Source organism: Urocitellus parryii, chromosome 3 (assembly GCF_045843805.1).
Source record: "Urocitellus parryii isolate mUroPar1 chromosome 3, mUroPar1.hap1, whole genome shotgun sequence".
Classification (NCBI taxonomy): Eukaryota; Metazoa; Chordata; class Mammalia; order Rodentia; family Sciuridae; genus Urocitellus; species Urocitellus parryii.
This window is the reverse complement of record NC_135533.1, coordinates 133,970,996-133,997,327: the sequence shown is the minus strand read 5'-3', so window position 1 is coordinate 133,997,327 and position 26,332 is coordinate 133,970,996. Positions and strand designations below refer to the sequence as shown.

General features: G+C 52.7%; 1 protein-coding gene across 1 annotated transcript; it reads left to right on the top strand.

Annotated features, from left to right (window-relative positions):
• Nucleotides 1-4,975: 4,975 nt before the first annotated feature.
• Nucleotides 4,976-26,125, top strand: Bri3bp (BRI3 binding protein). The gene is made up of 3 exons (XM_026403001.2): nucleotides 4,976-5,179; nucleotides 16,416-16,518; nucleotides 23,652-26,125. Exons 1-3 carry the CDS (start codon nucleotides 4,976-4,978, stop codon nucleotides 24,068-24,070), a joined length of 726 nt encoding a protein of 241 aa, XP_026258786.1. The 3' UTR covers nucleotides 24,071-26,125.
• The last annotated feature ends 207 nt before the right edge of the window (nucleotides 26,126-26,332 follow it).

The window sequence follows — 26,332 nt, the reverse complement described above, 5'->3', positions numbered from 1 at the left end:
GTGCTGATCATCACACATTGTATATACTGTGTTGAAATATCACGGTGTACTCCATAAATATGTATACATATTTTTTTTTGTGTGTGGGGGGTGGGTACTGGGGATTGAAACCAGGAGTTACGCCCCCAGCTCCCAAAGGAAAAGAACAGAAAGTGTTGTGGGTAAAATGCAGTGGTAGATCCATATGCTTACTAGCAGAGGCAGACCCTGGATTCCATCCCCAGCACCCTCCAAAATATATATATGAATTTGAAGGAATTTTTAGCACTGAGCTGGGGTTGTATAGCACTCGTCTGGCATGTGTGAGGCATTGGATTTGATCCTCAGCACTACATAAAAATAAATAAATAAAATAAAGGTATTGTATCCATCTACAACTAAAAAAAAAAATCTAAAAAAAAGGACTTTGGGACTGGGGTTGGTGCTCAGTGGTAGAGCACTCACCTGCATGTGTGGGGCCCTGGATTCGATCCCCAGCACCACACAAAACTAAATAAATAAAATAAAGGTATTGTGTCCAATTACAACTAAACATATATACATATGTACATATATAGACTTTCAGCCCATCAAACCTGCATTTTCACGGACTTTTGCTTGGGATGATAATGGTTTAATTTTTTTTGTGCAAGGCTGGGACTGTAGCTTAATGGTGGAGCGCTTGCCTAGCAAGTGTGAGGCATTTGATCCCTTGGCACCACACAAAAATATAAACAAATAAAATAAAGGTATCGTGTCCATCTACAACTAAAAAAGTAAAAAAATAAAGGCATGCTGTCCATTTACAACTATAAAAAAAAAAAAGTTTCTTTGGGCTAGAATACTTGCCTAGCATATGTGAGGCCTTGGGTTCTGTCCCCAGCACAAGAGGGAAAAGTAGGTAGTAGTACACTCTGTTTTATTTTCTTCCATTATATTGTATAAACTTAATTATCTTTTGCACTGCTGGGGATTGAATCCAGGGCCTGGCACATGCTCAGCCCGTTCTCTACCCACTGAGCTGCATCCTCAACCTCCATAATATTATATAAAGGATTAGCTTCCAGAAGGTATACAGAACATCCTAGAACTCAAGAAGAAAAAAAACCCACACCACAACATGGTTGGATCTCATGAAGCTGAATGAGGGAGGCCAACCACCAAAGTCATACTGTGTGACCTATTTACATAAAGTTCAAATGCAGGCAAGATGACACCCCTAAAATTCAGGAGGGACATTGTGAAGGGGAGGGACAAAGGGAGGCTTTCTGGGGAGCTAGTGATGTTCATGTTTTATTTATTTATTTATTTATTTTTACTGGGAATCGGAACCAGTATTGATGGATATGCTGGATGTGGTGGATATGCTGGATATAGATATGCAGTATATGCTCAATCACTGAGTGAAATCCCACCCCCCACCCCTTTTTCAAATTTCATTTTTAGATAGGGTCTAGCCCTACGTTGGTGAGGCTGACCTCTGACTTGCATTTCTCCTGTCTTGGCCTCCAGAGCCTCTGGGATTACAGCATGAGAGGGGCTCCCGTTGACTGGAGTTTTTATACCATGGAACAAGGCCTCGAGGTGGGAGGTCCATGGTGACTAGCTATGGGAGGACGAGGGAGGGGAAAGCTGTGAACTATGGCCTGTATTGCCATGCAGAGAAAGTTATCTCAGGAGGAAGAGGCAGAATAGGGCTAGTCTGTGGCAAAGTCCATCAGGAGGACTCCTGGAATTGGACAAGTGAGTCCCTTCCTGAGTTGGGCTCTGAAGCAGCCAGCCCCTCCCTGCCTTGCCTTTGCTCTTATCCCAAGTTTTCCTGATCCGAGTGATCAGTAAAGTCAAGTGGCTTATTTTGCCATAATATTTCCTGGACTTCTTCAAATGCACACAAAATCCTCCCGGTGTGTTTCATTGACATGGCTCTTAAGCCTCTAACACCAATCATCCCACCATCCCGCAAACTTCCATCCCATTTATGTATAGCGGAAGCTGGATGGTTGCCTGTGGAGGGTTCCCCTTTCTGTGTTCTTCTGCTTTCCCTCCATCCCCCTGTAAGGGTCTGGGGAACGTAGGAGGAAGAGACCACCAAGAGACTCATGCAAACGCAGAAGGGAGTTTATTGATCCAGCGTGCTGGGGCTCCGTGCTCACTCAAGAAGGGAGAGCAGCCCAGAGCCCAGAGCAGGGGTTGAGCAGTGCTTAAGTACGCTTTTTGGGGAGGGCGGGGACTTTACATATATCACAGTCTCCTTTAACAAATCACCATACACCGCGGGAAAATCATACAACAATTCTTAGACTTGATTAGTACATTCATTGGTGGGAACAGGTCGGGCTGGAGTGATAGGTCATTCCTAAGGAGGGGGTTACATTCAAACTGATTGGTTCAGGCCCTGAATGCCTACATGCCAAGCTGCACAGGGTCCTAGGCTATTAATCAACTAAATGGTCAGTGGGGCATTGTCTTAACTGCCTCAGGAATTTCAGGTTCTGTGTGCAGTTCAGAAACTTTACAATACCTAGTCCTTTACATTTCAACTCAGGCTTTGCAGCTTAGAAGCAGCTTTACAATGCCTGGTCCTTTACATTTTAACTCAGGCTTTGCAGCTTAGAAACTTTACCCTTTCACCCCTAGTTCCTATAAACTCAGTCCCTAGAGGCCTCTAGGTCCCGGTTCAGCACGTCTTAGAGTGGATCCTAGTTGGCGCGCTGGTGCTTCCTGACCCCAGGGCCGAACCAAGTCTTGACCTGACCCCTCCTTTCCAGGCCCCTCCAACCTTCACCTCTTGGGTTGAGTCTCTTCTGATGATGCTCATGGTCAGAACCCATTATTTCAAATGAAGGGGTGCTAAGAGATTCTCCAGTTCTCACACTTCCTCCTCGTGTATGGGTTGCACCTTTCTTTTTCTTTTTCTTTCTTTTTTTTTTTTTTTTGTAGCATTAGGACCAAGGATTTATTCCATAATATAAACTACAACATTTGATACAAGCTACCAAAAAATAGGGGAGGGAGGAAGGGGCAGGGAGAAAGCCAAAATACAGCTGTGGCAATTACTTACAGAGCAGTCTCTTTTCTACATCACTAGTTCATCAGTAACACTAGAAACTAGACATTTGCTTTCTGTACATCAACCAAATGCTAAAGCACCAACACGCTGTTCAGGAGTTTGTTTTGTTTTAATTCCGGCCACTGAAACCAACATAGAAGTTATTGCTCAGATAAATAAACCTAGTCTACCAGAAAAAAAGAAAAGTGGATAAAGAAAGGAAGAAGCAAACAAAAATCTCCAAAGTGGAAAAACTTAAAATCCCCAATGTGGTAACAGAGTAAACAAGAGAGGGATTCCTCAAATGAGGATTTACTGGAATTTCTGGTGCCCCTCTGGGCACTGAAACTGAGTTGGGTCTTAATCCGGTAAATCCCAGATAGAGGTACTGAAGCCAGATTTAAAATTAGGTAGTCAGTGTAGTTAGGAAAATCGGGCCTAATATCGAGTGAAATCTAAAATGGAGGCCATGCTGAGAATGATTCCGGAAACGCAGCACAACTCATGGAATGTTAATGAAGTCCTGAGAAAAGCCCTAGGCCCAAAGTCCGTCCCAAAGGAATGTTAATGGAGCCCAGGAAACAGCCCCCAACAGATTTGGAGATAGCCCATCCCAAAGAAGTGTTAATGAAGTCCTTCCTGCCCAGATTACTTCTTTGGCCCACCTGTGTCCCACCCCTTGGGCCTTCCAACCTACATTCCATCACTGAAAGAACTATAAAATGGAGAGACAACCGCACTTCCAAGGATTCACCTCTTGGGTCCCCTTCTTCCTCCGGGAGAAGTCTTTTCTGCTGTCCTTTAATAAACTTCTAATTTCTACTCTGACCTTGCCTTGGCGTGCTTCTCTGATGTTATTCTTCAACATTGGGGAAGCAAGGACTCGTCACCGGTCAACAGCGGTAACAGTACAATTTCAATGCTGTACTGAAAAGGTGCAAGCTTCAAGGCCTTCCAAATTGGTGGAAACCCTTGCAAAAAACAGTCAGCATTTCAAACCTCAACAACCTCAAACAGCTCATAAGGAAAAAAAAATACAAAAGGTGTTAAAAATTTTTTTAGTTGTTTTTTCTTTTTTTCAAACAGTTCTGGAAAAATGGTCCCATGAGGAATAGAAATAGCACCATGTACAGACTGGCTTGAACACCACTCCTGAAGCTTTGCTGAGATTTGAGGAAATCTTCTTGATTGGAGTCCTGAATTACATTAAGTGGAGGTGTTTGTTTTGTTTTTACTTTCTGCTTGGTGCGTCCTTCCCAGTATAGCGATGTAGTCTGTTGGGCTGCACATCTGTGTGCTGCACTTTTCTATAGAGAACCTTCCCTTCTCCACTATTTTGTGACTCTGAATGCAGTTCATCCCATAAGGGCAGGAGGATTGAATGAACTGATGCTCCCAGGGGTCAGTGTTTGGGTACCATGATAGAAAACGCAGGGAGAGGGGTGGGGTTGTGGCTCAGTGGTAGAGCGCTTGCCTAGCACTTGTGAGACACTGGGTTCAATCCTCAGCACCACATATAAGTAAATAAAAAATAAACAAAAATAAGTAAATAAAAAAAGAAAAATAATTTTAAAAATTTAAAAAATACAGGGAGACATATACATATGTTGTTCGTGTTCACCAATGAATCGGAGCCGTTACATTATTGGGCTGTCGCAAGTTTTGCAGACATGGGTTGCTTTTTGCAGTAAAGTTAGAAACACATTTTTTTTCCCTCCCAAAGACTAGGAAGGGCCCTGCAGACGGCGCAGGCCCCTCTAGGACGCAGGGCGGGGCTTCAGGGTGGGCGGGGCCCCATGGTGGGCGGGGCCGGGCCTGCGTGGGGCGGGGCAGGTGCACGGCTGCGGCGGTGGCGGCGGCAGAGGCGCGGTGCGCGCGCCAACGCGGTCCCGGCCGAAGCCCGCGGCCACCTCACTCTGCTGCGCGACCCGCACTCGCTGGACGAGCATGGGTTCGTGCGCCTCGGGCGGGCCCCGGGCCCGGGCCGGGCTCCTGCTGCTGCTGCTGCTGCTCGGGCTGCTGGCCCCGGGCGCGCGGGGGGCGCGGGGCCGCGGCGGCGCCGAGAAGAACAGCTACCGCCGCACGGTCAACACCTTCTCGCAGAGCGTCAGCAGCCTGTTTGGCGAGGACAACGTGCGCGCGGCTCAGAAGGTGGGCGCCGGGGCCGCGCCCGCGGTCACCTTGCCGGGCGGCCGCGCACCTGGCGCCCAGGGCCGGTCTGGGCCGAGCGGCCTCGGTGGCCTGCGGGCCGGGCCCGGGAGGGCAAGGCGGGCGGTCTCCGGCCCGCAGCGCGCGGGGCCGGAGCCGGGGCCGGGGTCGGGCCTCGGGCCTCCCCGCGCCCGCCCTACGCGCCGCGCGGCTCTGTGGACCTGGCCAAGGCAGCGCGGCGGGCCTCGCGGGGCTGCGCTGACGCCGCCTGCGCGCGCCCATTCATTCTCCGCGTTTGAATGGGCCCCTGTGAGCCAGGCGCCGCCGCCGCGCCCCGCGGAGCTGCAGCTACCGGGGCAGAGGGAGGGAGCCGCGCGGCCGCACCTGCGGGCTGCGGGCCCTTCCTCGGGCCCCGGGTTTGCTTTGGAGCTGACCGGGGCCTGGGTGCCAAGGGGGCGCCCGCGCGGCCCTCGGGCTGGGTGGGACAAATGCCCCATCTAGGCCGGAGCTTGCCGGCGAGGAGAAGTCGATGGGAACAGCTGCGGGTGGACGATGCCTTTGCTCGTGGCCAGCCCCTGAGTTCAGGAGTAGGGAGAAGTTTGGATTCAAGCTGGTGTTAAGTGGCTTCACTTTTATTTTTTATTGTACCGGGAATGAAATCAAGGGGTGCTCTATCAGCGAGCTACATACATCCCGAGCCCTTCAGCATTTTCAGACATTTTTAGATAGGGTCTAAGTTGCCCAGGCTAGCCTTGGACTTGGGATCCTCCCGAGTAGCTTGGAGCCCTGCTGTGGCTTCAGTTCCTTGAGCCTCCGTTTCTTTACCTGTTAAATGGGGAGAGCAGTGACACCCCTTCATTAAGAGGTTGTGATTATGAACAGCTGGTACTTTGCTGGCCCAGAATTGCCCCTAAGCTGATATCAGCTCTTGGCATTTCCTCCTCAGGGCGCAAATCAACATTTTTTTTTGTAGCCCTGCTGGAGAAACTTCATGGCTTAAAAAAGAAAACAAAGTTGGTCCTTGAGATGGAGTGGAAGCCCAACAGGCTCACCATTCTTATTCCTTGAAATTAAAGGTTAGTTTATGAGGAAGACCAGCAGCTGCTCTCCTTGTCATCTGGGTGTGTGGACGCCTTTTGCAGAGATTGTGGCCCAGTGACTCCCTACTGTAGGACCAGCCATTGGGGGAGAGAACTCTAGGTGTCCAGTAGAGAGGAAGAGGTGTGGCTGAACACCCCAGTGCAAACCTGGGCAGGAGTGTGGCTCAGCCATTTTGAAGACAGCAGCCATTTGTGTTAGGTCAAAAAGAAGTCTGCCTTTTGTGCAGGGTAACCCCAGGGAACCCCATGTCTCACCTGACACTTTTATGAAGACTCTTAAGGTCAGCTTGAAATCCAGAATATTGAAGAGTTTCTGCCTGTGGGGTATCAATAAAACTAGTTTATTTGGACTGAGAATCTGGTGGTTGGAGCTTCTGGGGTAACCAGGGTTTTATCTTCATTAGAGATGATGAGCATACTAACAAAGTCTGTTAAAGACTTTGAAAATATGCTTAAAAGTTGCCAAGTACCTTTTTTGTTTTGTTTTAATGTACCAGCAATTCAGGGACATTTAACCACTGAGCTACATCCCTGGCCGTTTTTATTTTGTATTTTGAGACAGTGTCTTACTAAGTTGGTGAGGTTGGTCTTTAACTTGTGAACCTCATGTCTCAGCCTCTGTAGTTGCTGTTGGAATTACAGGTGTGCACTTTGGTGCCTGACAATTGCCAAATGCTTTCAAGTCCTTATTTTTGATGCTGGAGATTGAACCCAGGCCCTTGTTAAGCACATGCTCCACCACTGAGCTGTATCTCATTTAATTCTTGAACACAGCTCAATGAGTGAGGTTCTCTTTTCATTTCACAGACGGGAAATGGGCATGGCAGAGCTGGGACTTGGACCCAGAAAAAAGTGGGCATGAAGCCCATCTACCCTCCCCACTCCCACCTTCTCCTGTCCTGACCCTTCCCTGTCCCCCTGTGTGTGCCACCTCAACAGGTAGCTGACCTGACTTATTCTGCACATGTGTATAGCCCAGACCAGCCAGGTGCTGGAGAGATTGTTTTGTTAATTTTAATGAAAGCAAAACTGGGTCCGCTAGCAGCTGTAGTTTTCAGGGTGCCTGGGCATACTATTTAGAACCAGACCTGCCTTGTGGGTTGTGAAGTTGGAGGCTGTTTAGAGAAACACCGCACATTCTAATCTAGGACTAGTCTGAAATAAACCCACCCCCGTTGGCATCATGGGCCTTGCTATTCAACAGGCCTGGGTTTGGATGTCAGCCTCTGCCTCTTGCCAGCTCTGTGACCTTAGACCAGTTGCTTTACCTGTTTCTCATTTGTGCAGAGGAGGTAAATTGGAATGTTGAAAGTGACAGGTTAGGTTGTCACAGTACCTGGCACTGGATAATTGCTAGATCAATGGGAGGGAATATTTGCATATGAAAAGGATTTGTCTGGTAGGAGGTGGTGCGCGCTGCAGTAGGTGGAAGTTTGAGTAGATGGATGTTCCTTCATTCTTTCAAAAATGATTAAGGGCTGGGGGTGTAACCCCATGTTAGAGCAAATACCATACACAGGGTGCAATCCCCAGCACCCAAGTACGTAAGTAAATAAATGACAATTATCAAAACCCAGTGTGTGTAACACTTTTCATAATAACCAGAAAGTGGAAATATCCCAAATATCTCTCTGCTGAGTTGGGGTGGACAGAACGTGGCCTGGCCATGTAGCGGGATGTGGCTCCGCCATAGGAAGGGATGGAGGGGCCTCGGAAGCAGTCACAGAAGCCAGAGGGACAAGCAGGGCCCCGATACTATTCATATGAACCATTCAGAACAGGAAGCTCCAGAGAGACAAAGGTGACTAGTCATTGCAGGGGTCTGGGGTAGGGGACTGGGGTCACCTCTGGTGATGAAAGTTGGGAATAGATAGTGGTGGCCTCTGCCACATACTGGGTATGCTTAGTGCCTCTGAATTGTACATGTTAAAATGAACCATGTGGCCAGGGGATGGAGGCCTGTGAGACCCTTTCTCAAAATAAAGTAATATATAAAAAGAGGGCTGGGGCTGGGGCTTAGTGGTGGAGCGCTTGTCTGGCATGTGTGAGGCGCTGGGTTCGAGCCTCTGCACTGCATAAAAATAAATAAAAATACAAGTGTTGTGTCCATCTACAACTATAAATAAATAGAGGGGGCTAGGCTTGTAGCTCAGTGTTAGAGAGCCGTGCATTCCTTCCCTAGAAGCAAAAGAAAAAAAAAGCTTAAAATGGTGAATTTATAGTTAGATGTATGATCTTACAGTTGGTATATTATTTTATAGTTAGACATATTATTTTTCAGTTAGATGTATTTTACTGCAGTTTTGAAAAGCACAGCATTTACCTGTGCAGAGCACAAGCCAGACCAAATAATCCTTCTTGGGGGACTTTTGTCGGGTGGCAGCCACGAGGAAGTAAAATGGCTGTTGTGGTATTGAGGGTGACCTTTGCTTAGGCTCAGCATGCCTGACGCTGCCCTGAGAGAGGATCTGTTGTTTCTGTCACAGATGAGGAGGCTGCGGCCTAAGAGGGTGACTCTGTTGCCCACAGTCCAGCGGAGTCGTGTTGGCACCCTGGCAGTGGCCAGCTCACGACCCCTGAAGAATTGAAAGTAACTGAAATGGGGCTGGCCTTGAATGAGAAGGAGCAGGCAGGGGAAGAGCGTCCCCGGCAGAGCCCAGGCTCTGCTGCAGAACAGGCTTGGCGTGGGCAGGGCAGGGTGACCAAGGAGAGCCAGCCCGGTCCTGCAGGTCCCGGGTCAGATGAACTAGACTCCCTGGTACCTGAAAGGTGTTCAAGAGCCTGAGGAATGAGCCCAGGGAAGGTGGTGGGGGGTGTAGGTGTCCCGCTGGCAGGTTGGGAGGAAGGAGCACAGGTTCTGTGTGGGTAGATGCCTGGGCAGGGCAGGGCTGGGCTGGGATGGGATGGGATGGGATGGGATGGGACATGGGCAAGGCTCAAAGGTGGTTCAGTGTGCAGTCTGTCTGGATCTCTGGAGCACAGGCGGAGAGCCTACCTCGACTGATGGGGGGAGCTTTCTGCAAGCCGACCTGAGAAACTGCTTTCTTCCCCCGGCTCCTTGACCATAGTTGCATGGAGTATAATTTCAAATAATTGAGGATTTTTAAAATGTGCCTCCCGCCCTCACCCCCTCTCCTGCCTGCTTTCCCAGGGGCCGTCAGAGGCTAGGTAGGACCCATCCTTCCTGTCACTGAGTTTTGTTGGTGGCGCTGTGAATGCTGCTTTCCATGTTTTGTTTAATACAAACCTTTGAAGACCAGACCTCGTCAGCACAGAAAGCTTAGCTCTGTTCTCTTTGAAGAACTGTAGATACCAAGTCATTTTGAAGATGTGCCATGATTGAACCCACCCTAGTGGGACGCTCCAGAGGGACCCCAGTGAGGGTCTGTCTCTACTTGCTCTCCTGCGGGCATAAAGGCAAGGTCAATGGGACTGTCGAATCAAAGGCTCTGTGCATTTTTTTAAACTTTGAATTAAAATATAAGGGGCTGGGACCAGGCCTCCGTGCTATGTAGAGCGCTTGCCTGGCATTTGTGAGGCACTGGGTTCAATTCTCAGCATCGCATATAAATAAATGAATAAAATAAAGACCCATCAACAACTAAAAAAATATATAATTGGTTGTTCCATCCCCTGGAAGTCCCTTGGAGCTCCTCCAAGGTCACCACTGTCCCAAGTTGGTTTTACCTGCTCCTGTCCTTCAAGGGCAGTCCCAACCCACTTTTGTTTTCAGCATGGAGAGAGGTGACTTAAGTTGTCCTCTAAACACACAGGGACTCCTTCCAGGCCTCCTCAGTGAACTGTGTCATTAAACTTGAGTTTTGTCGTGCCCGGGAGAGACGGCCTGGCCCTCATAGGCCCTTGTTGCTTTTTCTCCTGTGTCTTCTGTGCCATTTCTCTGTTGAGCATTTGGTCTTTTTTTGTTTGTTGGTTTGTAAAGAGGTATTTTTTGCTCTTTGCAAGAAAGCATGCTGACCATAGTGGCTTGACACTTTGCAGTTTTCTTCCTCCCACCCAGAGCTGGGTCTGTGGAGGTTGATTGACAGGGCGCACGTTCTGGGGGTGGCGAGTGTCCTGTGTGCTCCTAGGAAGACGCCACACTCAAGGTAGCGCTGCCTCTATTTGGGGGGAAGATTTAAAAATACTGAAATGTTGAAAGAACAGAGCAAGAACCGCTGTGAACTCCTCACCAGGACTCGTCACTTCTCATTTCCCCCAAACCTGTTTCTCTTTTTCTCTTTAAGCTTTAGTTTTGGCTAAGCCATTTGGAGTAACCTGGAGAACCTCCATGCTTTCTCCTGCAGAGCCGTGGTGCTGATGCGCCACCCAGGAACTTCCATTTAGTATCAGAATAATTTAAAAAATACAGTCCATATTCAAATTCCTTTGTACCTTTAAAAAACAGAAAATCTAAGTGAGCTTGGTGCCACAGCACACGCCTGTAATCCCAGCAATTGGGGAGGCCATCAGCAACTAAAAAAATATATAATTGGTTGTTCCATTCCCTGGAAGTCCCTTGGAGCTCCTCCTTCTTTGCAATTTCAAAGCCAGCCTCGGCAATTTAAGCAACTTGGCCAGAGCCTGTCTCTCTGCTGGGACGTGGCTCAGCGGTTAAGCACCCCGAGTCCAACCCCACTTCTCACCCCGAGGACTGCTATTGCATTTGACTTTCATGCCTCTTGGTCTAACCTTGGTCTAAGGGTGTCTGCTTTGCAGGAGGGGCTTTAGGACGTTGATATTTTTGAAGACCACAGACCAGTTGTACGCATTGGAGGACTGTAGCTCTATAGAGCAGTTAATTTCAGTTAATTCACTGAAAATTTGGTGGTTCTTAGTGTGTTATAGCTTGATGCAGACATTGCCCCAGAAGATCCCCCTGCCCTTCATAGTCACTCCTCACGTCCCCGGCATCCCCCGATTTGCTGTGTCTGTGGGTTCTGCATCCGATGCAGGCAGGGGTGTGTACGTGGTCCTTCTAACGGCGTAACCGCATCTTTCACTCTGGGTGGCTTCAGCTTCGTGCCTGGCACGGGTCAGACTCTCCTTCCTGCTGTGGCAGTGTATCTATCCATCCACCGGTAGACACACAGGGTTGTCATTTATTGTGTCGTTGATGATGCCATGATCGTTCACGTGCAGTATTTTGGGTGGCGTGTTTCCAGGGTCCTGGGGTGTTCACATAGGAGTGCCGTTGCTGGCTCCCAGGTGACCTTCTGTTTGCACTCCCACCAGCCACCTAGGAGGCTCCGTCCAAGTTCTTGTCGACACTTGCCACTGTCTGCCTTTGGATCCTAGCCATCCTGGTAGGGGAGAGCCGCTGTGGTTTGAACAGACTGGCTGCCTCTGGAAATGTCAGCCTGGCTGGGCACTGGGGTGCATGCCTAAAATCCCAGGGGCTCAGTGGTCAGGTGCCTCTGGACTCAATCCCCTGTGCCAAAAAGAAGTCAAACTGTATTGCCTCATTGGGGTCAGGCTTGGGGCCAACGTCCATGGCGAGAGTTCTACAGAGGGTGTATCTATGGCTTCTCAGGGCACACAGTGTCCATTTGTGCCCCTCCTCTGCCTGTTAGTGTGGGTCTGGGTCACTTGGTTGAGGCAGGGCAGCCCCTCAGCTTACACCACCCTTTCCCTGCCATTCCTGGTCGGCATGTGTGTCCCTCCATTTAGGTTTATCTCACCATCTCCACCCCCCCCCCAGCTCAGTACAGGGTCTTGTTACACTGAGCCATGTCCCAAGCCCCCTTTTTTTTTTATTTTTAAAAATATTTTTTAGTTTTTTTGATGGACCTTTATTTTATTTATTTGTATATGGCAAGCGAGCTACCACTGAGCTCCAACCTCAGCTCCTTTTTTTAAAGTTTTTGATGGACCTTTATTTTAGTTATTTTATTTTTATGTGGTGCTGAGACTTGAACCCAGTGTCTCACAAGCGCTTTGCCACTTAACCCCAGCCCTCCAGCCCTTTTTATTTTATTGTGAGACAGGGTCTCGATAAGTTGCTTAGGGCCTTGCTAAGCTGCCCTCCTCCTGGCTCAGCCTCCTGGGCTCTGGAGTCCCAGGCCTCTGTGGTGAGTCCTCAGATGCCTGGGAAACCTCTCACTCAGAGAATCTCACCCCTCTCTGGCTCGCTCCAGGGGACACTTGACCTGGTTTTCCCCTGGGCCAGTTTGCGTGTGCTGGGGTGGAGGGAGATGGGATGGGAAGGCCACTGTCTGCGTGGCCTTGCTCTCCCTGCACCAGAGGGGGCTGAGGAGCCTGGGCGCCAGTGGCCTTGGCCCTCCCTTGGTGGGGGCCTCGACCCTTGTTTCAGCTTTTTGTTTTGATAATTGTCCAGCACAGGCAAAGGTAGGGAGGAGAGCAGCGTGTACCTGGGCACCATCTCCCCCCCTTCCTGCCACTCTGGGGACATCCAGCCTCTGCTTAAATTTTTTTTTTTTTTTTTGCAGTACTATGGACCGAACCCAAGACCTGGCACCACCAGGGTGGCAAGTGCTCTTTTGCTGTTAGAGCCCCTGTGGTGGTTTTTTTTGGCCTGGAATAGTATTTTAATATTTATTTTTTAGTTGTAGATGGACACAATACCCCTATTTTTTTAATATTTATTTTTTTTTAAGTTTTTGGTGGACACAACATGTTTGTTTGTATGTAGTGCTGAGGATCGAACCCTGGCCGCACGCATGCCAGGTGAGCACACTACCTCTTGAGCCACATCCCCAGCCCTTAGAATAGTATTTTCAAACATTCTTTTTTTTTGAGAGAGAGAGAGAGAGAGAGAGAATTTTAATATTTATTTTTTAGTTTTCAGCGGACACAACATCTTTGTTTGTATGTGGTGCTGAGGATCGAACCCGGGCCGCACGCATGCCAGGCGAGCACGCTACCGCTTGAGCCACATCCCCCAGCCCAAGAATAGTATTTTAAAGAGAGCCCAAGACACAGTGATGAGGTCACCTAAGTACTTCCATCTGTGTCTTCAATGAATTTTTGTAAAATTAGTCACCCTGATACCATTGTCACAGCTCAGAACAGTTCCTGTTGCCTAACCCAAATCCATTTCTGATTTCCCTGACATACAGGGTTTTTACAAAGTCTCTGAATTAGAATGCAAACAAAATCATTGTGTATGTGATGGTCTTTAAGTCTTTGTGTTTAATATGTTTTAGTTGTAGATGGACACTATACCTTTATTTTATTTATTTATTTTTTATGTGGGGCTGAGGATCGAACCCAGTGCCTCCCACTTGCTGGGCGAGTGCTCTTCTGCTCAGCCCCAGCCCCCTTAAGTCTTTCTGAATTTGTGGTGCTGGGGTTGGACCCAGGGCTCTGCCACTGGGTGTACCTCCAGCCTTGTTTTTGGCCTTGAGCTTTCGATCCTCCTGCCTCAGCCTCCCTCCCTGGGTGGCTGGGATTACCGCCCTCTGCCCGGATGTAACACTGTTTTCTTTGGCCGAGAGTCTGGTCTGGTAGCAGGTGTGCAGCGCCAGGTTCTGAAGCTGGTCCCCAGCCCACTTGCCTTCCCTCTCCTTCACCCTGTTCCCTGGGCCAGCAGAGCTAGGGGCTGGGCTCAGTTTGGCCCTTTGGGTCTCTGATGGATCTGCTTCCTGAGGCCCCAGCCCTGGAGTTGGTCTGCCTGGGCACCACGCCCGGAGCTGCCCACCGGGAGGCTGGAGAGCAGAGACGTGTGTCCCCAGGTTGGAAGCTGGAACTGAGGTGGTGGGGAGCTGGGTCCTCCTAGGCCCAGCACCATCTTCTCTGGATCTGCATGGCTGTCCCTTTGTCCTCATGTCTTTACAAGGACACCAGTCCTGCTAGACTCGGGCCACACCAATGCCTCAGTTTAACCTCAATCGTCTCTATAAAGGGACCCCGACTCCAAAGAGTCACCTTTTGAGGCCACACCTATGGCCCTGGAGTTAGGGGCTCAACGCCTGAATTGGGGGCACGGCAGAGGGCTTTGCACTCCCCTGGCACTCCTGTCCTCATCCAGACCAGGTGCCTCCAGGGAGCAGCCAGGCCAGCCCTGCGGAAGGGACAGGGCCCCCCAGTGTCAGGTGGGCCTCCACCAGGTCCGTCTTCCCGCCCACTCTGCCTCGGGGGAGGTGGGTGCTTCTCGCCCTGGGAAAGCCTTCCCCCTGGACTTGTATTCCTGCCCTGCCAGGTGCTGCTTGGACACACCTGCTCCTCAGGTGCAGCACCTGTGGCAGGCTCGGGTTGCACGGGAGGTGTTCTCCAAGGCGGGGGTCTGATAGAGACCACCTCCGCGGCTCTTGCCGAGCACCAGGCCCCAGGCTGGGGCCTTGGCAGGTCCTGTGTTGGATCCTCCCGGCCCGTTTTCCAGCTGGGAAAACTGAGGCCAGCAGGCTCAGTGGTGTGAGCAGCAATGCCCTTTGTCCCCATGGTGCCTGCTGCTGGGACACTTAGTGACACCGAGGGGTCTGCCACCTTTCCTCACAAAAGCCTCTTATTTCCCCCCATTTAAATGAGTCGTCAGAATCGCTGCAGATGGCCCAGCGTGGCCCGGCCGCTCTCAGGGCCTGTTGTGGTCCCCTGTGGGTGGAGCACCGTCTGGCACCCCGAGGGAAGGGCGCCCCCTCGGCTGTGCTGTGGGCTGTGCTGCCGCGAGGGTGAGCCTGCCACACGAGTGACAGGTCGGCCTGCAGGAAGCGCTGCTATGGGGACACTCGTATGCAGTGGGCAGGGCAGGGCAGTCCTGCACAGGACAGCAGAGTAGGGCCACCTAGGTTGGGTGGAGGGAAATGGGTGCTGCTCATGGGGATGATGGGAAAGTCGGAGCTGGGTTCAGGCCCTCTTGAGTTTCAGCTCTCTCCCCACAACCCCTGGCTGGATCTGCCTGTTCTAGGTTCCTGGTGCACGGACAGTCTTACTGTGTGTGGCCTTGTGCCTGCTGCTTTGGTGTGACTTCTTGAGGGTCCCCCATGTGGCGTGAGTCAGTGCTTCATTCCTTCCTCCCAGCCCTGGGGTAACCCATCGTCAGATGTGGGACATTGTTCATCTGCTGTTGGTGGGCGTCCATGTGGTCCTGGGACAGACGGCCAGGTGCTTACTGCTAGACAGTTTCTTTTTTAGAGTGGACAGTCTTGGTTGACATTTACTGTGTCAAGCATCACTTAACAGTGCCGTGTGCTGAGAAGCTGGGCCGTCTCTCAAGGCTGAGAGATGGATGGCCTCACAGGACATTTAGGGATCAGGGCTTCTATTGGAATGTTGGGTGTTAGCGGGAGTACTGACCATTGACCCTGTGCTCGCCACAACTAGGTGAGGTGGGTGCTAGTCCTCACCTGGTAGCTGGAGCCCTGAAGCCCGGGGACATAGGAATCTGTAAGGTAGCCCATGGCTGCCCCAGTGAGGCCGGGCTCACATGACCGCAGGTTGTGCTCTCCTGGCTGATCTAACCCCACCCCTCTCTCCTAGTCTTTCAAGAACTTAAAGTACTATAGTTAAGCCACACCTGGTGCCCGGTGCCTGTAATCCCAGCTACTTGGGAGGCAGAGGTGGGAGGATTGCTCCCAGGAGGCTGTCATGCTGGAGTTTAAAGAATCTGTCCTCTTGATGTCAGAGTTGCTCCCTCGGAGGGCCAACCTGCAGGTGAACTAGGTTTGGGACAGAAACTCTCATTTTATATATTTTTAGTTGTAGATGGACACAGCACCTTCATTTTATTTATTGATTTTTATGTGGTGCTGAGGATCGAACCCAGGGCCTCGCACGTGCTAGGCGAGTGCTCTTCTGCTGAGCCACCACCCCAGCCCCAGAAACTCCCACTCTTCAGAAGTGAAAAACCAGGCAAAGGAGCAGAGACCTGGCCAAGAGTAAGCAGGACTGCTGGATCAATGGCAGTCGCAGTGCAGCTGCTTTGAGGCCTCATCCCCTAGAGATGCCTCTTGGCCTTGGAAGGGAGAAGCTGCGTGTTGCCAGATCCTGCTCAGTAGTTGACCTGCTGTCCACTCACGCCAAGTTCAAGTTCTTCCCCGGGCTTTTCAACCACTCTCATGCCATCTGGGTGGCTCACCCTCCTGTGGAGGTGTCATCTCCTGAGCTCAGCACTCACTTCTTGACCAGATTAGGTCGATGGTGGTGCCGTGGCCAACTTCATAGAGACCATTTTCTTGTTTCTGCAGTTTTTGACCCGGCTGACTGAGAGGTTCGTGCTGGGAGTGGACATGTTCGTGGAGACCCTGTGGAAAGTCTGGATGGAGCTCCTGGATGTCCTTGGACTTGATGGTAGGTGAGGGGGACACTCAGGTGAGGGCTGTCTTATTGTAGTCTCAGTGTGGCCCAGTGGTGCAGTGTCAGCCCTGAGTGCGTTGTCAGCCCCGCGTGGGAAAGTTGAAGGCGGAGAACCGACGTTGCTGGTGAATCTTCTCATTTCAGCAGCTGTGCATGTGAGTGAACATCAAGGCCTCCACCTCCCAGGCACCCTGTGGGACGAGGTGCGAGGGGGTTGTGCCCTCTGGGGAGTTCCCAGGCAAATCATGGGGACCTGGTTTGCTGGGATTCATTTAAAAAAAAAAACAAGCTAATTGTTTAGGGAGGGAGAGTTCATTGAGAATCAGGCACTCACAGAATCATCAGGACACCTGAGGGGTCGTGGGGATCCCCGGGCCTGCTGGGGTGCAGCTGCTGGGGTTGTTGAGTCCAGGGGCAAGGTCGTGGCTGGGAGTTGGGCCCAGGAGATTCCTGCACCACCACAGCGCCTGGATTCGCCCTGTGGTGCGGGGCAGGGGCAGGGCCGTGTTGCCGCAGCCAGCGGGAGTGCGGGTGGCCAACGGCCTGCTGGGCCGAGGTGCCGTGTGGTTCACCTGAGCAGTGCCAGTCACTCTCAGCCAGGAGGAGGGTTTGGGGCACTTCCGGCCCTTGCTGCCCTCTGGCGAGGATTTCAGTACTAGGGTTGGCCGGTGGCAGGGCAAGGTGGTGAGGGGCTCTGTGTCTGGCCGTCCCACCCTTGTGCCTTCCTCCCTGGATGGCTGTCCCCCTCTCCCCAGGGCAGGGTGGGTGGCAAAGCCTTCAGTGTTTATCCAAGGACTTCAGGAGCTGGCCTGGGCATGGCCCTACTGTGTGCTGGCTTTTATGCCCAGAGCATATGCCCTTCTCCCACTTGAGGTCTCCCATGGCGTCCCCTGCGTCAGCATGAAGCCTCTCTCTCTAGCTCTTCCCAGCTCGCCTGCGGGGTGCCGGCTCCGGGCCGTCCTGGGGAAGGAGGCCCTGGGCAGTGGGCCATCTGGGGGGTCCCTGGGCAGGCCCTCTTCCCACCTCTGCCACATGGCCCTGCTATAGCCTCTCACTCCACCAGGAGTCTGCGTCGCCTCCAGGGTGGGTGGTCACTAGGAGAGCCGCAGGACTCCACCTAGGAGTATCCTCACAGCTTGTTTTACTAGAGCCAAAGGACACCAAGCACGTCTAGAGAGAGAAGCTGCCCGGGGAGCCCAGCAGATGCTGGCTTCTGGAGCCCCCTGGACTCAGGCAGGACAGACTGACCCCTCAGTTGTGGGTTGTGCACCTGAGGCTGCATAAGTTGTGCTCTTCCAGTGGCCCCAGTAGAGGGTCAGCACCCGGGTCTGTATGGGGCTGGTCACATGGACACTGCCCACTTGTACCAAAGGCCGGGCTCCTAGCAGGCAAGCAGGCCGCACCAGTTAGCTGTCATTGCTGTGGCCAAGACACCTGACAGGAGCGGCTGACAGGGGAAAGCTCACTCTGGGCTCCTGGTTTTAGGAGTTCACCCCCTGATGGGCTGGCTCCATCGCTTTGGGCCCACGGGGGCAGAACACCTGGTGGAATGGCAGTGGGGACACTGTTCGCCTTGCAGTGGCCGGGAAGCATAGGGCGGGAAGGGGCTCAGGGGAAGATGTGGCCATCCAGGGGACCCCCGTGGCCCAGCTCCCGGTGGTCCCACCATAGTCCCTGCCCACTCAGCTGTCCCACCAGGATGGGCTGATCACCCCACAGCACTCATGATCACTTCACCTCTAGACCTTGCTGCAGAGACGGGAGCAAGGGACACCCCACATGCAAACTCTAACTCGGGTGTTCCCCGGGGGCTGCCCTGGGCGTGCTCAGCCTGGCCTGTGTTCTGCCCACCTGCTGGCTCTGCCTGGCGCAGAGGGCCTTCTGTTTATACTAAGGGCAGGAAGACTGTCAGTCCTGTGGCCTTGCTAGTCGGGGTGGCCTTGTGTCCCTGGGACGTGTGAGTGGGCCCTCATTTGGGAACAGGTCTGTACAGATGTGAGCAAGCTTTGGGAAGGTCACCTCGGATTCGCGTGGCCCTCGCTGTTTTGACAGTTGTCCCATAAGTAGTGGGAAGTTTGGGTGCAGACACATCCAGGGAAGGAGGTGGGTGAGGCAGCCCAAGCTGTCACCAGGTGGGCACAGGAAGCGCAGCTCTGATTTCAGACCTGGGAGCTCACAGAGCCCTGGCACTGCTCAGGGGTGCGCTGGTCACGCTCTGCTGTCAGTCCCCAGCCTGGATCATGGAGTGCCACCTCTGAAAGACCTCAGAGGAGCCAGGAGGCCGCCTCGCTGCTCCATCCTCCTGAGGATGCCGTGCAGTGCTTAGCCCCTGGGGCCTGGCTGAGCCAACACAGCTCCAGACGCAGCAATCGTGTGCAATGCTGCGTGAGTCCTCGCTCCGCTGCCTGGAGGTCAGCCTCTAGGCCTTCCCTCTTAGTCAGGGAGCCCTGGAGACGAACCTGTAAGACCTACAGTGTGGGAGCATGCCCCTGGCCATGGCCAAGCACCAGAGCAGCCACCTGCAGAGGCTTCCCCAAGTTCCAGCTTTGTCCTTTCTGCTCCACTCACAAACCTCAGGGCACTGGGAGGCCCTAGGAGGCCGTGGGGCATAAAGGTCTCCATACACAGAGTTCTCCCTGGAAACTGTGGGCCGGAGGTGAACGCGCTGGACCGAGGGCTTCTGAGCACCGTTGGCCGGTTTCCTTCATAGTTTTTCAGGGGGGTGGCCCAGAGCAGTCCAAAAGAAGCAAACACAGCATTGAGTTTTCCAGGTGGTGGCGGATGTGACCCTAGCTACTTGGGAGGCTGAGGCAGGAGGATCACAAGTTCCAGGCCAGCTCAGCAACTCAGCAAGACCCTGTCTCAAATTAAAAAATAAAAAGGGCTGGGGTGCAGCTCAGAAGTCAAGCAGCCCTGGGTTCAATCCATAGCACTGCAGGAAAGTTCTGATTAGAAAGGATAAAAAGAAAAATGGTAAAATTAGTTTTGAGAAGGTATTTTTATTAATAGAGTCAGAATGTCACCTTCTCAACTTGTAATCAGCATAGAAATCACACATTTTTCAGGTACAGGCTGAGCCAGAATGTCACCTTCTCAACTTGTAATCAGCATAGAAATCACACATTTTTCAGGTACAGGCTGAACCTTCTTTCTTTTCCCCCTCTTTTGAAGTCTTGGGGTGGAACCCAGGTGTCTTGCGTGCTAAGCACACACTTGCCTACTGAGCTACACCCCAGCCCCTGAGATCTGAAACTTTTAATCACCAATATGACACTAAAATCATGTCATGTTTTGGAGCATTTTAGATCTAGGGTACGTGGACTAGGGGTGCTCAGCTTGGTGAAATCTGCGCAGCTGTTCCAAAAACTGAAAAACTCTGACCCAAAACGCTTCTGGTCCCAGGCATCTTGGATGAGGGTGCTCGACCTGAGCCAGATCTTGGAATCTGGTCTGGATTGGCTCTGTGGGCACAGCTCATGGGAGAGGGGCATAGACGATGGGCAGACCCCGGGGGAAAGCCATGTGAGACGCAGCGGGGGCAGCTGGCGATGCTTGCCAGCAAGCACAGAAGCCAGGAGGGGTCCTGCCTGGCCTCGGAAGGACCCTCTCGCTGAGCATCAGCTCAGATCTTTGGCCTCCAAACTATGGGGAACTGGCGTCAGTTGCTTTAAGCCCCTGGGTTTGTCACTTGGTTCTGGCAGCCCTAGAAAGTCCAGTATCCCTGGGCTCTGGCTGGATCACAGGTCCTGGTGTTCTGTCGGGGGTTGGAAGAGCTAGGAGTGAGGTGGCCTCTTTTAGGGTTTGTTGTTGTTGTTTTTGGTACTGGGGATTGAAGTTGGGGGAAACTCAACCATTGAGCCACATTCCCAACTTTTTTTAAATTTTTTATTTAGAGAAAGGGTCTCGTGGAGTTGCTTAGGGCCTCTCTAAGTTGCTGAGGCTGGCTTTGGACCCATGGTCCTCCTGCCTCAGCCTCCTGAGCTGCTGGGATTACAGGTGTGCACCACCATGTCCCGTGAGGTTGCCTCTGAGTGCATCCCCTGGTTGACATGACTGTTCCTGCTGCAGCTCGGGGGGTGTAGAGGGTAGGGTGGCCGTGTTGGCTGCAGGTGACCAGGGGGTCCTGGGGATGGAAGCAGGCCCTTGAGCATGCTAGGCAAGCCTGTGCCACTGAGCCACACCCAGCCTCTGTGGATGTCTGTATCTGCTGATCACCTGCCGTAGTCTTTTGGTAGCATGGCACGTGTTATCTGGCTTTGGACCTGTAGTCTGGTCCAGTGGTTCTCAAAGTAAGCCCTGAGGGATGCCAGGAGGGTCCTTGAGCCCCTTCAAAGGAATCGCTCCCTTTCCCAGTGACACCTCTGGGTTGAACACATACTTGAGTAATTTTTTTTTTTGTATCGACATGTTTAAGTGATATTTCGATCGTTTGGGCCTTAACATCCTGTGGACCTTGGTCCTGCCTGTTTGTTTGCTCTTTCTGTGGGTGCTGGGCTTGCGTGGCTGGCATTCTGTGAGGGGCCGCCGGGCTCTTCCCACAGGCCAGCTGTGGGGAGACCTGGGGGTGCAGGAGAGTGCCCCCGCTCTCTGCTGTCAGTTCTGCAAGGCGCCTGCGTTTGCCTGTCGTCTTAATCATGGGTGCGATGAGAACGTCCTCTAAGCTGGGGGGACTACAGCCTGATGCCCACAGTTCTGGAGGCTGGGAAATCCAAGGCCAGGGCACCCGCAGAATTGGTATCTGGTGAAGGCCTTTTTGTCACGGATAGTGTCTTCTCCCTGTGTCCTCGCGTAGTGGACGGGGTTGGACAGCTTCCTGGGGACTCTTCCATGAGCATGCCAGCCCCATCGTGGGTCAGTCACCTCTAGAACTTCTTGTGGCCGTCACACTCGGTCTGGATTTCAGTGCAGACTGTGGAGGGGACATGAACCCAGCACCTGCAATGGCGCATCGTTGCTAGGAAGTGAGTGAATCTCACTTGTTGCTGTCACCAACAAGTTGCTAACCCAGTTCTAGTTTCTCCTGGTGGGTGGTGCTGGGTGGCCATGTGAGCAGAGGCTCCTGAGGTCTGCTGCTGAGGGCAGAGGGCCGGGCGGGGGCTTCCTGAGCTGTGGAGACTCTTCCTCCATGGGGTTTGGTGTGAGGGTTGGCTCCAGGGCCAAGGCCATGTGCAGTTGAGGGCCAGGCGGTGCCCAGGAAGGCTCCTGTGGAGGACTGTGGCTTTCAGGGAGTCCTGGTGGCCCCCATATTCCGTTGGGCTTCTGTTCATGGGAGTGGGCTCTGGGCCTGAGCCCTGCGCTGGGCAGTGATCTGATCGTTTGCAGGGGCTGGGAGGTGCTCGTCCTGCAGGGGCATCAGGGACGCGGGCCCTGGGTCTGAGACCCTCGCTCACTCTTGCTCAGGGTCCTGATGGCTGCTCCAGCATGTCCCCACATACTCCACCCCCACCCCCAGACACATGGAGCTTATTGCACCTAAGCTGCAGGACCCCAGGGTGTGACCCTCAGATCGGCAGCAGCAGCCTCACCCTGGACCAGTGCAGACCTGGCACAGACCTGCCGAGTCCGTGTCCTGGGCAGGGTTGACAGTGTGGTGAGCTCCGAGGCCCCCTCGAGCCTCAGGGTGGCTGTTGTGGGGGAGAGGCCTTGGAGAGGACTGCCGTAGGCGTGGTCAGCTGTTCCATGCAGCAGCAGGCTGCACCAGAGGGCAGAACTCTGGGGAGACTGGCCTGCAGAGACGACCAAGGGCCACGGCCATGGCACTCCTGGGTTAGGGGGGGTCAGAGCAGTGGCCCTGTGGGGCAGGGAGGAAGCAGCTCTAGATGTGTTCCTGGGTAACTGGGAAATTGGAGCCATACCCTGGAGTCACCTCAGCTTTGTGGCTTTGGGGAGGACCATGACTCTATTGAAAGATGTGTGGTGGTAGGGGCTGGGGATGTGGCTCAAGTGGTAGTGCGCTTGCCTGGCATGCATGCGGCCCGGGTTCGATCTTCAGCACCACATACAAAAAACAAAGATGTTGTGTCCGCCGAAAACTAAAAAATAAATATTAAAAAATAATTCTCTTTCCCCCTCTCTCTCTCCCTCCCTCCCTCTCCCTCTCTCTCTCAAAAAAAAAAGATGTGTAGTGGGATTCGGTGTGTCCATTTTCCAAATGATTCAACCTGGAAAAGTAGTCAGTGTGGAGAGACGGGCAGAGGTAGCACGCTGGAGGGCCGCTTGGCCAAGGCGGTCTCAGTAGGGATGTTCCTCTCTTCTTTCAACTTTCTACCTGAGTTGGGCACACAGAGCTCCCACTCCTCCGTTCCGTAACCCTCTGCATGGGGATGGAACCCAAGGTCCCACCTAGGCAGACAAGCCTAGACCAGTGCCCTGCCCCAACCCTGCCCCAGCCTCTACTCCATTCCTACAGGAACCCCACGTGTAAGTCACAGGCCCAGAGGAACAGAGGCTTCAATCACAGTGGCCTGGCCAAGATGGTATGTTTCCATCTTGTGCGTGACATTCACAAAGAGGTGGTCAGGCGGTATGATGGCTCTGCTGTGCCTCAGGCCATCACACCTTCTGTTTTTTTTTGTCCCTTCCGTAGGCAACTTCCTTTTCTTCAGGGACCAAGATGGCTCCTCCAGCTCTAGCCATTGCATCATTCCATCAGGTAGAGAGAGGAGGTGGTAAAGGGCACATGTCTGCTCCTTTTGTAGAAAATTTCTTGAAGCTACTTCAAAATGTTTCCATTTACCTCCTCTTGGCAAGAAACTTAGTTATAGAGTTGTAAAGAAGGCTGGGAAGTCTCTATCTTAGGCAGCTGTGCACTAGCCTAGGATGGAAATTGAAGGACGACTAATAGGCTCTGCCCAGTGTTAAGGCATTTTAATGCCATTTTCTTTCTCTTTTTTTGCAGCGCAGGGATGGAACCCAGGGCCTCGTCTGCACTAGGCAAGTGCTGCGTGTCCCCGGGAGGTGTTTAGGCCTGCACCATGCAGGAGATCCCAGGAGGGTTCTCCTGTGTCTTCCCACAGGGCTTAGTGTTGAGGCCAGGGCATGACTCACCACGGGTCTTTGGTGTGTTGCAGGCGCCTTTGAAGCCCTGGCCCGGGGACTAACTGGCCTGTCCTGTGCTCTGTTCACAGTCTCCAGCCTCTCCCAGTACTTCAGCCCAGCCTCTGTGGCCAACAGCCCTGCGCGAGCCCTGCTGCTGGTGGGCGTCGTCCTCCTGGCCTACTGGTTCTTGTCCCTGACCCTGGGCTTCACCTTCAGCATCCTGCACCTGGTGTTCGGCCGCTTCTTCTGGGTAGTGCGGGTCCTCCTGTTCTCCATGTCCTGCGTGTACATCCTGCACAAGTACGAGGGTGAGCCAGAGAGCGCCGTGCTGCCCCTCTGCCTCGTGGTGGCCGTGTACTTCATGACCGGGCCCATGGGCTTCTACTGGCGCAGCAGCCCGGGCCCCAGTGTGGAGGAGAAGCTCGAGCACCTGGAGAACCAGGTCAGACTGCTCAACATCCGCCTCAACAGGGTGCTGGAGAGCCTGGACCGCTCCAAGGACAAGTGAAGGTCAGCCGGCCGGCTGGGTCCACCGGCCAGAAGACAGAAGAGGAGGAGAAGAGCAGCCGCAGCAGCCCCCAAGCAGTCTCAATAAACACCGTGCGCGCAGGAGCCGCTTGGTGAGGTGTCTCTAACCGCGTGTCAACCTAGGACCCGGTCCAAGAAGGATGCGAGACCATTCACATAGACTACACGCCATGTGTCGTTAGTAGAGAAAATATTTTTTAAACAAAGGATATAACCCTATTAGTTGTACAGTAAGAGAAATTTATCTGTGCATAGAACATAAAGTTAATTTTTTCAAGCATTTAAATACATCTTTTGTAAGGTTTTTAAACAAGGGCAGATTGAGTCAAGTTTATGAGAACTTCACACTGAAGGGGAGAATATGTTAATTTGATCTTTTTAGAGGAGTTTAAATGCCAGTGTTTGTTTCTACAACATTCTGGTGGTGGGTGAGGTCTGTGCTTTCTCTTTGTGGTGCAGGGCTGTGAGCTTTATTGTGTGTCCTGGTGGCTGATGTGGACTTGGTGGGTGGGTGTTGTCACTTCTAAGTGGGGCCAGTTGAGCTTGAGGCTGGAGCTCAACTTCTTGGATCCTGGGAACCCCGCCAGTCCTGTCTGTCGTATTTTCTAAATGAAGAAACCATCATTCGTGGGAGCCCCAGGTCTTCCTGCCCCTGTGTCGTAATGCATTTAACCTCAGCATTTCTGGAAGGAGAATGCACGGACAGAGCCAAGAAGCTCAGGGATTTGGGACTTGGCGCCAAACCGCCTGGTGGAGCCTTGCAGGCCGAGCAGGGGCCTGGAGCCACCTGCCTTTGCCACTTGGGGGTGAGGCCTGTGTGGGAGAGCTGTCCCCGAGGGTGTCTATCCCCTGGCCCATCTTGCCCAGGTGACTTGGGATCTTGGGGGACAAGTGAAGGCCATGGCTGGTACCACTGCACTGTCTTCCAGTCCTGCCACTGCTGCTTCTCCACGTTCTCAGGATAAACAGGCCCTGGAGGGGATCAGAATTGTTTTTCTGGATATCTTTACAACCCACACGTTGGTTGCTTTCTGTGCAGGATCCTTTGGGTGGGCTCTGGGGTAGCGGGGAACACTGCAGGTGGACAGCTGGGGCATCCCAGGCGAGGTGCGGGATGGGGGCTGGTGGACTCGCCCTTTGCTGGACCCTGTCGGGCAAGGCGATGAGCCCTGGCGGGATGAGGCTCTGGAGCAGGTGGGATTGCAGCTGCACATTGTGTCCCTCCCTGGGCCCACGCAGCCTTGTGTGGCGGTGCCTCTGCTCTGAGCACAAGGCCCCAGGTGCCATCCAGAATGCACTGTGTATGCCCGACTCTTGGAGCTGTGCCTCTTGGAGCTGTGCGTCAGCGACCCTCCCTTTTCCTTTTCAAGTACCGGGAGGCAGAGGCAGATGCTTCAGAGGGTGAGTCTGAAGGTCTTTCCCCAAGGTGTCTCCAACTCAGACTCCAGCTTTGGGTTCGCTTCCTGGGACCCACCCCTGTTCTGGGGCTGGCTTGGGAGAATCTGTATTGATTGGCATCCAGTTTTGTCGTTTAGCTGTCCCCTTATACATGCAGCCTGAGGCCCTCGTAAGCCTGTTTCCTTGCGTAGGTCTGGCTGTGCCAGGTTGTGGTACCCAAAGATGGCTTTGCACACCTTGGTCGGTTCTGTGCACAGCACTGGTGAGTCCTGCCCTGCAGGGGCTCCTCTGCCTGAGGTCATCATGCCTGAGCTGTCCCTGGTCCAGGTGTGACATCCACCCCAACCTTTGCCCACATTCCTCCCACTCTGGAGCCATCATCTTTTTAACTCCTGGGCAGTCGGAAGGCGTGTGCCTCTGGGTGCTGGCGGGGTGAGGCCAAAAGTCACTGTGGAAAGCACACAGTGTTTTCTTCAGTTTCGCCACGTATCAGCTCTGAAGCCACATTTATAGTTTGATATACTCAAGTAAAAGATGTCTTCGTTTTTAATGAAGAAACTATCATTAACCAGTATCATTTCAGGGTAGAACATTATTTGAAATTCTGATAGAAACCCTGAGATGGTAGGTTTAAGGTTTGTCTTGGGTTTTGGTGCTGGGGTGGAACCCAGGGCCCTGCTCCTGGCTGTGTAAACGCTTCACCACTGAGCCCAGCCCTGCCCCAGCCCAGCCCCCACTGCCCCTCCTACCCCCTCCACCCCTCCTACCCCCCTTACCCCTGCCCCAGCCCTGCCCCAGGCCCAGGCCTGAAAAATTTTGAATAGTTTTTAATGCATAAATTTTG

Bases quoted from the DNA above. Each gene is read 5' to 3' on its own strand.
- Bri3bp (XM_026403001.2), top strand. From the start codon at position 4,976: ATGGGTTCGTGCGCCTCGGGCGGGCCCCGGGCCCGGGCCGGGCTCCTG. The intron at 5,180-16,415 runs GTGGGCGCCGGG...TTGTTTCTGCAG, and splicing joins ACGTGCGCGCGGCTCAGAAG to TTTTTGACCCGGCTGACTGA. The intron at 16,519-23,651 runs GTAGGTGAGGGG...CTCTGTTCACAG, and splicing joins GGATGTCCTTGGACTTGATG to TCTCCAGCCTCTCCCAGTAC.